This window comes from Saimiri boliviensis, chromosome 3 (assembly GCF_048565385.1).
Source record: "Saimiri boliviensis isolate mSaiBol1 chromosome 3, mSaiBol1.pri, whole genome shotgun sequence".
In the NCBI taxonomy this organism is placed as follows: domain Eukaryota; kingdom Metazoa; phylum Chordata; class Mammalia; order Primates; family Cebidae; genus Saimiri; species Saimiri boliviensis.
The window spans coordinates 76,619,653-76,632,983 of NC_133451.1; the positions used below are offsets into that span (position 1 = coordinate 76,619,653).

The following is a 13,331-nucleotide window of genomic DNA, read 5'->3' on the forward strand; positions in this document are numbered from 1 at the left end:
CACAGTGGCTCATGCCTGTAATTCCAGCATGTTGGGAGGCTGAGGCAGGCGAATCACCTGAGGTCAAGAGTTCAAGACCAGCCTGGACAAAATGGTAAAAACCCCATCTTTACTAAAAATACAAAAATTAGCCAGGTGTGGTGGCACATGCCTATAGTCTCGGCAACTGGGGAGGCTGAGGCAGGAGAATCACTGGAATCTGGGAGACAGAGGTTGCAGTGAGCCAAGATTGTATCACTGTACTCCAGCCTGGGTGACAGAGTGAGACTCCATCTCAAAAAAAGAAAAGAAAAAAGAAAATGTGCACTTGTCAACATAATTATAAATTACTAGAAATTATTAAATAAAACCATGTATAACAATGCTTATTTTTGGTGTTACTTCTTGTCATAATGAGATGGAGTTCAAAAGCTACAGTGATGCTGGTGTGGAAACGCTCTCACAAATGAAAGCATAAAGTCAGCGAGGGTCTCACCTTAGTCGTTCCTGAAAAAAACCAGCGTGGAGATGTGCTGAGAGAGTGGCTAGGTTTGGAAAGGCTCATACTTGACCCAAATATGGGTGTGCTCCAATAGAAAAGTATCTTTGGGGTAGTTGTTTAGATTTGTAATGCAAAGCAGAAGAGGTTTGGACATCAGAAAGACCTTAAAGTTAAGCATCTTAGAAATGGGCCAGCTGGCTTATAGCTTGAAAAGCATCAGAAAAGAAAAACAATATATATAACCTGACACCACACTGGAATTACTGACATTCTACTGTTTTGAAGCCCCTAAGAAGGAACTGTAAATACATTCTTTGATGCTTCAGCATAGTCAGATGACACCTTCAAAAATTCCACATTTGAATCTTTGATTTGCCTGAAGTTTAACTTGGTTTAAAGAAATGGGTAGAAATCAGCTCTCTCTCTATTTATTATTTATATTTATAATATAAAAAACATATAGAGAGTGCTACATATATTTGCTAAATTTATATGAGAGAGAGAGAGAGAGAGAGAGAGAGAGAGAGAGAGATAGAGAGATAGAGAGTCTTGCTCTATTGCCCAGGCTGGAGTGCATGGTGTGTTCTCGGTTCACTCTATTCTCATACTCCTGGGCTCCCACCTCAGCCTCCTGAGGAGCTGGGATCACAAGTACGTGCCATCAAGTGTAGCTAAATTTTAAATTTTTTGTAGAGACGGGGTCCTGCCATGTTGCCCAGCTAAGCTTAATATTTTTCTAAATGGCGAGGCAGCCATTTGTCTCCGTTCCATTCACTGAGTTATCCATCTTTTCCACTGTGACTTGAAGTGTCACCTATATTAGCTGTTTTCTCTGCGTATCCCTACTTTTCTGTCTTCTGAAAAACCTAAGCCCTATATCCTGCTCACAGGGGTTGGGAATAGACCCACAATGAGCTAATGAGAACTCTTCCTAGGGATTTTTCGAACTAGAGTTGGCAGCAGAGAGCTCTTTTTGCTTTGATCTTGACGCTGTAAAGAAGCAAGTCTGGAGCTGCCCGACAAAGAGGAGGTTGGTGAGTATGGATGGTGTTGGCATCTCTGGTTCTAGCTGCCCTAAGGCCAATTCTACTGCTGCCTCCTGTTTGAGACTGTGGCCACTAAGTGCCCCTTTTTGCTTAAGCTACATATGCTTGCATTTCTATTATTCAAAACTGAAAAACCATGTTTATTCCATTTTTTTTTTTTTTGAGACAAAGTTGCTCTGTCACCCAGGCTGGTGTGCTGTGGCACGATCTCAGCTCACCGTCTCCTCGGCCTCCTGGGTTCAAGTGATTCTTGTGCCACAGTCTCATGAGTAGCTGGGACTACAGGCATGTACTACCACGCCAGTCTAAGTTTTTGTATTTTTAGTAGAGACAGGGTTTTGTCACATTGCCCAGGCTGGTCTTGAACTCAGGCAATCTGCCCACCTTGGCCTCCCAAAGTGCTGGGATTACAGGCTTCAGCCACCTTGCCTAGCCTATTACATTAAATTCTTAAATATATTTAGTTCTATTCCCCACTTTGTTTTTTTCTACTTATTACTTCTCTAGAACTAAACTGTTACAGTTTCTTTACATTTTAATATCTTTTAGGGCTAATCACCCACCATTACACTTGATACAATCTTTCATTGATATTGACATGGAGAAACACTAAGATAGTGTGTGTATGTATGTGGTGTGTGTGTGTGTGTGGTGTGTGAAGATTGTCCTGAACTGCAGATACTGGTGTATGTGTGTGTGTGTGTGTGTGTGTGTGTGGTGTGAAGATTGTCCTGAACTGCAGATACTGGGGTGTGTGTGGGTGTGTGTGTGTGTGTGTGTGTGTGATGTGTGAAGATTGTCCTGAACTGCAGATACTGGTATTCAAGTTACCATAAAGGTACCCTTCTTCTTGCTCCCTCACCTCTAATCTTAATAAATTAATCTTGGATTGTAAGTCAGTCTTTTACAAATTGGTTAAGAATCAGAACTTTGGTCTGGCACAGTGGCTCACATCTGTAATCCCAGCACTTTGGGAGGCCAAGATGGATGGATCACTTGAGTCCAGGAGTTCAAGACCAGCCTGGGCAACATGGCAAAATTCTTTCTCTATCAAAATTAGACAAGCATGGTGACACACACCTGTAGTCCCCAGCTACTTGGGAGGCTGAGGTGGAAGAATCACTTGACATGGGAGTGAGCCTTGAACTAGGCAGCAGAGCAAGACCCTATCTCAAATAATACAAATAATAATAATAATAAATAAATAGAGCTTTACTTACTTGGGCAAACTAGTAAACTTGGGGTTTCTAGACTTAAAAAAACTGGCCAGGTGCAGTGGCTCATGCATGTAATTCCAGCACTTTAGGAGGCTCAGCCAGGCAGATCATGAGGTCAAGAGATTGAGAGCATCCTGGTCAACATGGTGAAAACCCGTTTCTACTAAAAATACAAAAATTAGCTGGGTGTGGTGGCATGCGCCTGTCGTCCCAGCTACTCAGGAGGCTGAGGCAGAAGAATCACTTGAACCCAGGAGGCGGAGGTTGCAGTGAGCTGAGATCCCACCACTGCACTCCAGCCTAGCAACAGAGCGAGACTCTGTCTCAAAAACAAAACAAAACAAAAACCAAAAACAGAAGAACCAAAAACCTCTAGGCTGAACTACAGCCCACTGTGAATGCTGCAACTCAGAGGCTGGCCCAAATAGCTAGCAGGTTAGCCGCTGCTGTTTTACAACCTTTTTAGCTACAACGAATGGAACATGTGTGGTGAAGCCCAGAATTCTATTAGGACATTAGGACGCCATACTTTGATTTGGGTAAGGAAATGTAGGGATGCGAGTGGGGCAAGGATAATAGGATGCAATGCTAAAGATAAAATCAAGGACAGGTGTAAGGAACACTTAAGAAGGAATGAAATGGACAAATTTACCAAGACATTATCGTATAATAATTAAGTGTGTGGATGTTACACTGGGGCTGAGTGGGTCTGAGTCCCTGCTCTGTGACTAACTAGTTCATGACCTTGGGAAAGTTACTTTAGTTTCTCTGTGTCTCAATTTATTCATCTGTAAAATGAGGATCATAATAGTACCTGCCTTACAAGTACTACTGTGTACGAATTAAATTAGTTAATTCATATAAAGCACTTACAAGAGTTCCTGGCACACAGATACTTTCTATGTATTTACCTAGTACCCTAAGTAAATCACTATTAGATTATAATGGTCTAAAATGTTAAGGCATAAATAACTTAGACTATGGATCTATTTGCAAAGTTTCCAAAGGATGTTTCTTAGACAGGTGGGTAGAATGTTAATCAAACAAGTTCCAGACTCACAAACATTGCTAGTTATACTTTCTTTCTTGCACTAGCGTCATCTACATTTAAGCTATGATTGTAGAAAAGGAGAGGCAGTATTTAAGTTGCGTTTAAAGAAAATCTTCAATGAATTCTTCACTGAGACTCCTACTTTGTGCAGTGAAGTGTGTGGGTGCTGGCTGCACACACACAGAGGACTTGGACATCCAGATTATAAAGTAGTGGCAGCAAAAAAAGACCTGGGCATAAATGCGGGGCCTATGATGCTTATAGGAGGGAGACGGCACCCAGGTGTGGGGGAGGGGTGAGGATGAACCTGGAATAATTTCACAGAGGAGACAGCATTTCAGCATTTTCTAGTTAACCCTTGAAGTGTTAGTACATTTTAAAGATAATTTTTGTGCACTGGAAATAACATAAAGCAATTCGGAAATGGAGAGTTTGGAAATCCTAAGAAAAATTCTGGACATTTCAAATAGTCCCATTTGAGGAAAGAAATGGGTGAGAGAATAATGAAAGATCTGGGTACAAAGGCAGGTTGAGCATAATGTTGATGAAGCTGAATTTCATTTTGTGGTGGACCCTACAGACCGTGTAGCAGAGAAATCATGTGTAAGTATTCCAAAGAATGAAGTGTTAGTGGGAAGAGGTAGATTCCAACACTACTCGTAGTTCTTAATGTATAATTAAAATGTATTTTTTCATTGATGAAGTATAAGAAATCTTTAATAGACACATATACAATAAATAACTTGTATGTGAAAATGCTCATTCGATAGCTTCATGCTTCGTCAGTGGCAGAAGCCACGGCACCAGGGAAATCTGACGGCAATCTTAGCAGCTCTTCTACCTCTTCTTGCAGGGCCTCTGCTTTTTCATGCAGCAGCATCTACATTAAAAAATTAATTCTACATTAAAAAATTAAGACATGAGGCCAAAATATGCATTGCTAGAGAATTGCCAACAATTTTACCACTGTCTATTGAACTCCTGAATCCTTACAAATCAGAACTCTAGACATTAAAACTATAATGAGATTGAAAGATGGCCACTTAAGAATAAATGATTATAGTCAATGAAGATGAGGCATTTAGTTAAAACCATTTTAGCTGATCACTGCCTTTTAGTATACCAAAAATAAAGGAGTTTTAATTCTCCTAAAGATTTGTTTTATTGAAGACTCAGCCACTTAAAAATGAGCTCTTAATCTATAAAATCTAAGACAATTTTGTAAAAATTTAATTAGCCCCTGAAAATGTTATCCTTTATATATATGCACTTTATTATTCCTCAAAATTTAGTATGCTTTTAAAAACCTACCAGTGTTTCAAATAAAAGTTTTATTCAAGTTCCTAAACTTAAAATTGTTAATTTCAAAAGCAACATAATGAGCAAAAAAACATGGGATATAAAACATGTCAATGAATATTTGCTGAATAATAAATTTTTTTGTCTTTCTTCTAAGAATCAGAACTAAAATACTGGCATTTGTTTCATCTGGGCTTTGTGTACATAAGGGTGAAGTACTGGTACTACTTATGTTATAAAATTTTTATTATAAAAAGTTTAACACAATCACAGGAGGAAAAACTATATGAAAGAGTGAAGTGAGAAAAATAAAAACACTCTGCCAATCTGACAAAGCATTGTATTGTACAGTATCACATAAAAGAGAATAAATGTAATTAGGTAAACTTTCTAGTAATTGAGGTAATGGTGATCATGTAAAAGAAAAAAATCTAACATAGCCTCTAAAAGCTATATAGATCAAGAATAATAAGTAAACTAAACAAAACCGATGTGTCAGTATTACTGTAATACAGAGAATATATCAACCTCAAGTTAGTTGTTGTTTAAAAAAGCCCACCAGACTGTAAATTAGTTCAACCATTGTGGAAGACAGTGTGGCGATTCCTTAAGGACCTAGAAATAGAAATTCCATTTGACCCAGCAATCCCATTACTGGGTATATATCCAAAGGATTATAAATCGTTCTACTGTAAGGACACATGCACATGAATGTTCATTGCAGCACTGTTTACAATAGCAAAGACCTGGAACCAACCCAAATGCCCATCGATGATAGACTGGACAGGGAAAATGTGGTACATATACACCATGGAATATTATGCAGCCATCAAAAACAATGAGTTCGTGTCCTTTGTAGGGACATGGATGAACCTGGAAACCATCATTCTCAGTAAACAAGAACAGAAAGTCAAAACCGCATGTTCTCACTCATAGGTGGGTGTTGAACAATGAGAACACATGGACACAGGGAGGGGAGCACTACACACTGGGGTCTGTTGGGGGAAATGGGGGAGGGATGGGGGGGTGGGGAGTTGGGGAGAGATAGCATGGGGAGAAATGCCAGATATAGGTGAAGGGGAGGAAGGCAGCAAAGTACACTGCCATGTGTGTACCTATGCAGCAATCTTGCATGTTCTTTACATGTACCCCAAAACCTAAAATGCAATAATATATAAATATATATATATATATATATATATATATATATATATATATATATATATTTTTTTTTTTTTTAAAAAAGCCCACCAATTTCTGGAAGAATAAATTTTTTTTAATTAAAAAATTTAAAAAGTGTTTTTTGTAGAAACAGGGTCTCCCTACATTGTCTAGGCTGTTCTCAAACTCTTGGGCTCAAAGGATCCTCCTGCATTGGCCTCCCAACGTGCTGGGATTACAAATGTGAGTTACTGCACTCAGCCAAAACCAGTTTCTTGAGCTCCTATTCAAATGTTTGCAGAGATCCAGATGGGGTTGAGAAAAAAAACCACATGAACAAGATAAGAGGGAAACAGAGGGTCTAAAATGAAATAAAATCACCTCCGGAGAGAAAAAACCTACCCAAATATAAAAATACTGACAAAAGAATGTTGGTTGATTAAAACATTCTTTATAGGAAGATATTTAAAATGCACACGGGACTCTAGAAGACAGTCTTGGAAAGGCAATGCTTTTAGGGGAGAGAATGGATGAAAAGAGAGGTGGCTTTTAAAAGCTCAGCAGGGAGGGGAAGAGGAAAAAAGGACAAAACGTACAATCTTGTAGGGCAAAAGGAAATAAGAAAAAATAGACACAAACCCTCCTTGCATTCCTCTCCCACCCAAAGTCATTCATTAAAGAAAAATACTTTGCTACTCTGACAGAAGAGAACACTCTTGAACTGGGATCTCATAAACCATTCCAAGTGACTGTGTTGTCCAAGATATGCAGAGGCACAGGCAGTTCTCATCTACACAAAACTACTATATAAAAAGGAAACAAGTGAGAACCCAAACTCTTCAGCTCATAAAAATTTCCCTCCCTGAAAACAAACAATGAAGCAGAAGAACTGTAACACAACATGGCAAACAAAATTAAATATCCTCAAATAAAAATCTGGAGATGTGAGGAGGAGTGGAAATGTTCCTTGAATAAGAAGTTCAAAAACTAATAACTGACATGGACAAAAACTGGAAGAAATGACAGAAAAGTTGATCGAGCTCAGGAAAGGAATAAAAGAAAAAGGCAAAATCATATTAGAAATAAAAACTAATAACTATAACTATAACTAAATAACTGGGTGTCCATAGAAAAACAGATTTAAATAAAAAGCCTAATTAGGGCCATTGAAAAAAATTTAAAAAGCAGGAAAACAAGAGAATAAAAATGAGATAGGCTGGGCATGGTGGCTCACTCCTATAATCCCAGCACTTTGGGAGGCCAAGGTAGGAGGATCACTTGAGATCAGGAGTTTGAGACCAGCCTGGCCAATATGGTGAAATCCTGTTTCTACTAAAAATACAAAAATTAGCTGGGTGTGGTGGCAGGTGCCTGTAATCCTAGCTACCTGGGAGGCTGAGGCACGAGAATCGCTTGAATCCAGGAGGCAGAGGTTGCAGTGAGCCAAGACTGTGCTCCAGACTGGGCAACAGAGTGAGACTCTGTCTTAAAGATAAATAAACAAACAAATAAATAAATAAATGATTTAAAAAGATGTAAAAAGAACTAGAGAGACTGAAATGAAAGATGTCAAAAAAGATCCAACATAAGTTCAACAGGAACTGTTAAAGAAGAAAAATGAAATGGATTAGAACTAACCTTTAAAACTGTAACCCAAGTAAGCTTCCAGAAATAAAATAAAATGAATATCTATCCTAGTAGAAGTATTTGAATTTAAAGATTAAAAAAGAAAACACAGGATAATGTTTTACATACTTAAAAGTCCATAGGGGGCTGGGTGTGGTGGCTCATACCTGTAATCATCCCAGCACTTTGGGAGGTTGAGGTGAGAGGACTGCTTGAGGCCAGAAGTTGGAGACAAGCCTGGGCAACATAGTGAGATCAAGTCTCTACAACAGTAAAAAATTAGCCAGGCATGGTGGCCCATTCCTATGGTCCCAGCTAATTGGGAGGCTGAGGTGGGATCACTTGAGCCTGGGAGTTCAAGGCTGCACAGTGAGCTGTGATGGTGCCACTCTACACCAGCCTGGGTGACAGAGACCTAGTTCTTCCCATCACCTCAAAAAATATCTGTGATGGAAGGAGGGGAACTAAAATGAAATGCCAGTAGAATCTGTGTTTCAAATGTGTAACAACCACACTGAAGCAGATTTTCTTTTTAAACCCCAAACCAAGTAACATTTTAATACATCATTGTAATTATATACTCTCAGATTGAAGACACAAAGTGCTGTAAATAAATACTGAATTTGTTTTTTTGGAGTGGTGTAATTTAACAATTCTGAAGTTACTTTCAGTGCATTCTAAGACTGAGGAAAACAGAGAAATATATTAATAAACACAGGGATGAGGTTTCTCACTATTGGAGAAAGGAAGTACAAATATGAAAAAGAGGAAGACTAGAGCAAGTCCTGTATGGGATTAGTTTGGCATATTAAAGATGATTGGAAATTCTTTGACAGCATTGTTGAGAGATGGAATCTAATTCTCTTCTTGAATCTGTGCTAGCCTTTGTGGTTCACTTATAACTAACAGAATGCAGAAGAAATTATGCTATATGACAGGGCTCAGTTAATAAAAGGCCTTGGTGTCTTGAAATGAGATCATTCCAAGGTCATATGAATCCTCCCTTTCAGACCCTAGCATCAACACTGTAAGAAAGTCAATCTAGGATAGGCAAGGTGGCTCACACCTGTAATCCCAGCACTTTGAGAGGTGGGCAGACTGCATGAGCCAAGGAGTAGCATGACCACCCTGGGCAACATGGAGAACCTTATCTCTACAAAAGAAAAAAAAAAAAACCAAAAATTAGCTAGATGTGATGGTGCATGCCTGTGGTCCCAGCTATTTGGGAGGTTGAAGTGGGAGGATCATCTGAGCCTGGGAGGCTGAGGTTGCAGTGAGCCATGACAGTGTCACTGCATTCTAGTTGGGATGAAAGGGAGACCCTGTCTCAAACACAAACAAACAAGCCAAGCAACAGGGAGATTATAAATAGATAAATAAAAAGCTGCAATGTTTTAAAAGATATTATACCAGACTGAATAAAAAGAGACAGAAACAATATAAAACATCAACTGCCTTTGACTTAATTTTTTTTTTTTTTTAAATTTAGAGATAGAGTCTTGCCCAGGCACGATGGCTCACTCCTGTAATTCCAGTATTTTGGGAGGCCAAGGCAGGAGGATCACTTGAGCTCAGGAGTTGGAGATTAGCCTGGGCAACATGGTGAAAAATAAATAAAAAAAGATAATTTAGTTGGGCATGGTGGTGAATGCCTGTGGTCCCAGTTACGTGGGAGGTTGAAATGGGAGAATTGCTTGAGCCTGGGAGGTCAAGGCTGCAGCAAGCCAAGATCATGCTACTGCACTCCAGCCTGGGTGACAGAATGAGACCCTGTCTCAATAAATAAAATAAAATAAAATAAAATAAAATAAAATAAAATAAAATAAAATAAAATAAAATAAGAGATAAGGTCTCACTCTGTCGCCTAGGCTGGAGTGCAGTGGCATGATCATAGCTCATCGCAGCCTTCATCTCCCAGGCTCAAGTGATCCTCCCATTGCAGCCTCATGAGTAGATGGGACCACAGGTGTACATCACCATGCTTGGTTAATTAAAAAAAAATTTTTTTTTTTTTGTAGGGACAGGGTCTTGCTATGTTGTCCCGGCTGGTCTCAAACTCCTGGCCTTAAGTGACTCTCCCACCTTGGTTTCCCAAAGTGCTGGGATCACAGGTGTGAGCCACGACACCTGACCCTGAACTCTTGAACGTCAATATTCTTGAACTACGTATAAGCAGCACATTGAGAAAGCTATCTAGTGGCAAACATGGGCTTATTGCTTATGGAAAAGAGATAATGACTCAAATGAGAGAACCCAAAGCCAAGAAAAATCATTCCCAGAGAGAACTGGGACATAATTAAAGAACTGGCCACATATGGCTGGCTAGATTTCAGAACTGCTGCTATGCACTACCCATTTTCCTCCTTTATGAACGAGAGTGTACTATGGTATCCTATTTCTCATTTCACCATTGCATATATTGTCTCTTTAGTTCACTGTCCTCAGCATAAGAAGAAATGACTTGTGAAACTGTGCTGAAGTTGCATCAGTCACACCTGGACTTAATTTGGAATACTGGATCTGAGTCTGATGCTGTGATATTATGATATATATATATATATATATATATATATATATATATATATATATATCGGTTTTTATCCACAGTTCTTGGCTCATAACTTCCATAGCCCTTATTACAATATTGGGGCACTTTAGACCTCAGAAAACAGAATTTCTCTGTCTGAACTTCTTCTGCCCTCCTTTCACCTGCCCAAGGCAGAACTCTAATCTGATCAATGGGTATTAAAACCTGCATTCCAGGCTGGGTGCAGTGGCTCATGCTGTAATCCCAACAGTTTGGGAAGCCAAGGTGGAAGGATTGCTTGAGGCCAAGAGTTCAAGACCAGCCTGGGCAACAAAGCAAAGCCTTGTCTCTATTAAAAAATAAAAACATTAGCCAGGGGTGGCACCTGTCTGTAGTCCTAACTACTCATGAGGCTGAGATGGGAGAACTGCTTGAGCCTGGGAGAGGAAGGCTGCAGTGATCTATGATTGTGCCACTGCACTCCAGCCTGGGCAACAGAGCAAGACCCTGTTTCTAAATAAATAAATAAATAAATAAATAAATAAATAAATAAGAGACCCTTATCCCAGAGAGTCCTGCCCCATACTCTGAAGAAATTAATGCCACACAGAGAGGCCAGAAGAATCTGAACAGACAGGTCTTGCTGGGTTTCCCCACTCAGTCTGTTAGTATTATTAATAAATCATACCCTTTCTGTCCAGTCACATTTCTACATAGTTGTCAATCATGACAATCCAATAAAGTTTCCATAAGAGGTCTAAGAGTACAGGGTTCACAGAGCTTCCAGACAGCTGAACACAAGGAGGGTGCTGTGCCCAGGGAGGGCATGAAAGCTCTATGCCACTTCTCCCTACCTTGCCCTATGAATCTCTTCATCTGTATCTTTGTGATATCCTTTATTATTCACATGTTTTCCTGAGTTCTGTGAGCTACTTTAGCAAACTGATTGAACCCAGAGAAGAGACTGTGGGAACCCCAACTTGGAGGTGGTTGGTAAGAAGTTTTAGAAGCCCAGACTTTAGAAGCCCAGGCACTAGACAGTGTCAGGACTGAATTGGAGGACACCCAGCTGATGTCCGCTGCAGAAATAATTGCTTGTGTTTTGGGGAGAAATCCCTCACATTTGGTCACAGAAATCATCTGTCTGCGTTGTGTTGTTGAATGTTGAGTGGAGGAACAAGCAAACAAACAAAAAAACTGAGTTTTTCCTGATAGAGGTTATAATTGAAAAAGCCTTTTGGGGGTTAATATATTTTACATGTGGGAGGAACAGAAACAATTTGTGATGAGAGGGCAGATTTTAAAGATGACTGCAAATTATTTGACACTCTTCTCATGAAGAGGTCTTATCTGGGTCTTAATGGATTTCTAGTAACCAACAGTATGTTGTGGAAGTGATACTGTATAACTTCTGAGGTCAGCTCAGAAGACTTCTTGCATTTTCTGCCTTGATATCTTAGAATGCTCACTTTCTGGACATTCCCTCTCAAAACCTAGTTGCTATGCCATAAAGACGGAAGCCACACGGGAAGGCCATACGTAGTTGTTCCAGCTGAAAGCTGGAAAGCCCCAGTTGCCTCCAATTATCAGCTGTTGGTCATGTGAGTGAGCCACCTGGGTCATCCAGCTCAGTTGGGCCTTAAGACTGTAGCCCCAGTCAACTTCTGACTACAATTACATGAGACCCAAATGAGAAGCACCCAGCTGAACCCCTCCAGAATTCCTCATCTACGAAAACATGAGCAAAATAAGGTGGCTGTTTTAAGCCACTAAATTTTGGAGTTAGACTGTTACGTAGCATATGTACCTAGAAAAATCAGAATTAGGGTTATCAGTATGAGCTCATGGCCTTTAATAATTTAAACGTAAGTATAGAAAAATACATAGACATACATCAACAAGGGCATTCCGAGTTAGTGCCCTGCTTCCATGGGCACCAGAGCCGGCTTCTGGGCAAGTTCAACAGCACACTGTAGGCGGCTTCCTGGCAGTTTCGTCAGCACTCCAGTGGCAGCTTCTGCTTATTAGCCTTGGCTGCAGTATCACAACAAACGTCCCAGCATACAGTGGCAATGAAGTCTGAATCTTACCCACAGTGGGTGCTGCGGCGGGGAGGGGGTGAACCATCTCTCAAATGTATTATTTCCTGAATTCTTTAAAGTTCTGTTGACCCCTTAGAGGCCTGTTCAAATTACTGTGTGGCTTCTGCCTCCTAATGTTTAGATGCTGACAGACACAGCCAGAAAATAAGAAAATACTTGAAGAATGATGATGACCAGTTTTCAGGCGCTTCCACTGGCCAAATATGAGGTCATCTGAGCACCAACATAAGTAATGATTGTAATGGATTATAACCCATATTGAATACATTTGAACCTAGGAGCGCATACTGATAAATACATGAATAAATAAAGGAAAAGCTTTTCTTCATAGTAAAACACCAGTGAATAAATCCAGAAGGAATAATGAAGTTAGAAAATCACCACTTGGCAAACATCATGGAAATAATGGAGTTGGGCAAACATCACTAGTAAATGCTAAAACAAGTGTGTGAAAGTTTAATGAACTTTTTTTTTTTAAGGTGCTATAGCAAAGGAAATGACTATAACTTCATCCCTACCAACTCTAAGAACTCCTAATTTAATGGGACAAGGTCAGTCTTAGTGGTTTCTTCTATAAATTGGGGGTAACACTGACTTTGTCCACCTCATAGGTTTGTTGTAAAGAAGAATTAAGGTAATATAAGTAATGTGAGCATCATTAAAAAAGATGGAAATTTGCTTTTTAGCTAATTCTGATTTACACACAAAAATAGTAAAACAACAAAGTTTCAAAGAAGCCAAGAAGTTTCAGACTTAGAACTGCAGTTGAGATGAAGAAGGAGATAATCTCAAATCGCTGTGGAATGGCTTTACCCACAGGG

The 13,331-nt window shown here is 39.7% G+C and overlaps 1 protein-coding gene across 8 annotated transcripts in view; it reads right to left on the minus strand.

Annotated features, from left to right (window-relative positions):
* Positions 1 to 3,162: 3,162 nt before the first annotated feature.
* Positions 3,163 to 13,331, minus strand: part of HELQ (helicase, POLQ like) — a 51,380-nt gene continuing 41,211 nt past the window's right edge. For 3 of the 8 annotated variants that reach the window (XM_010334754.3, XM_010334751.2, XM_010334753.2), the window contains exon 17: positions 3,168 to 4,675. In XM_010334754.3, coding sequence (XP_010333056.2) covers positions 4,568 to 4,675 — 108 coding nt within the window. In that variant the 3' untranslated portion in view covers positions 3,168 to 4,567. Of the gene's footprint in view, positions 4,676 to 13,331 lie in introns of all 8 variants that reach the window. The other 5 variants (XM_074396380.1, XM_074396381.1, XM_010334756.3 and 2 more) reach the window with 4 other exon arrangements.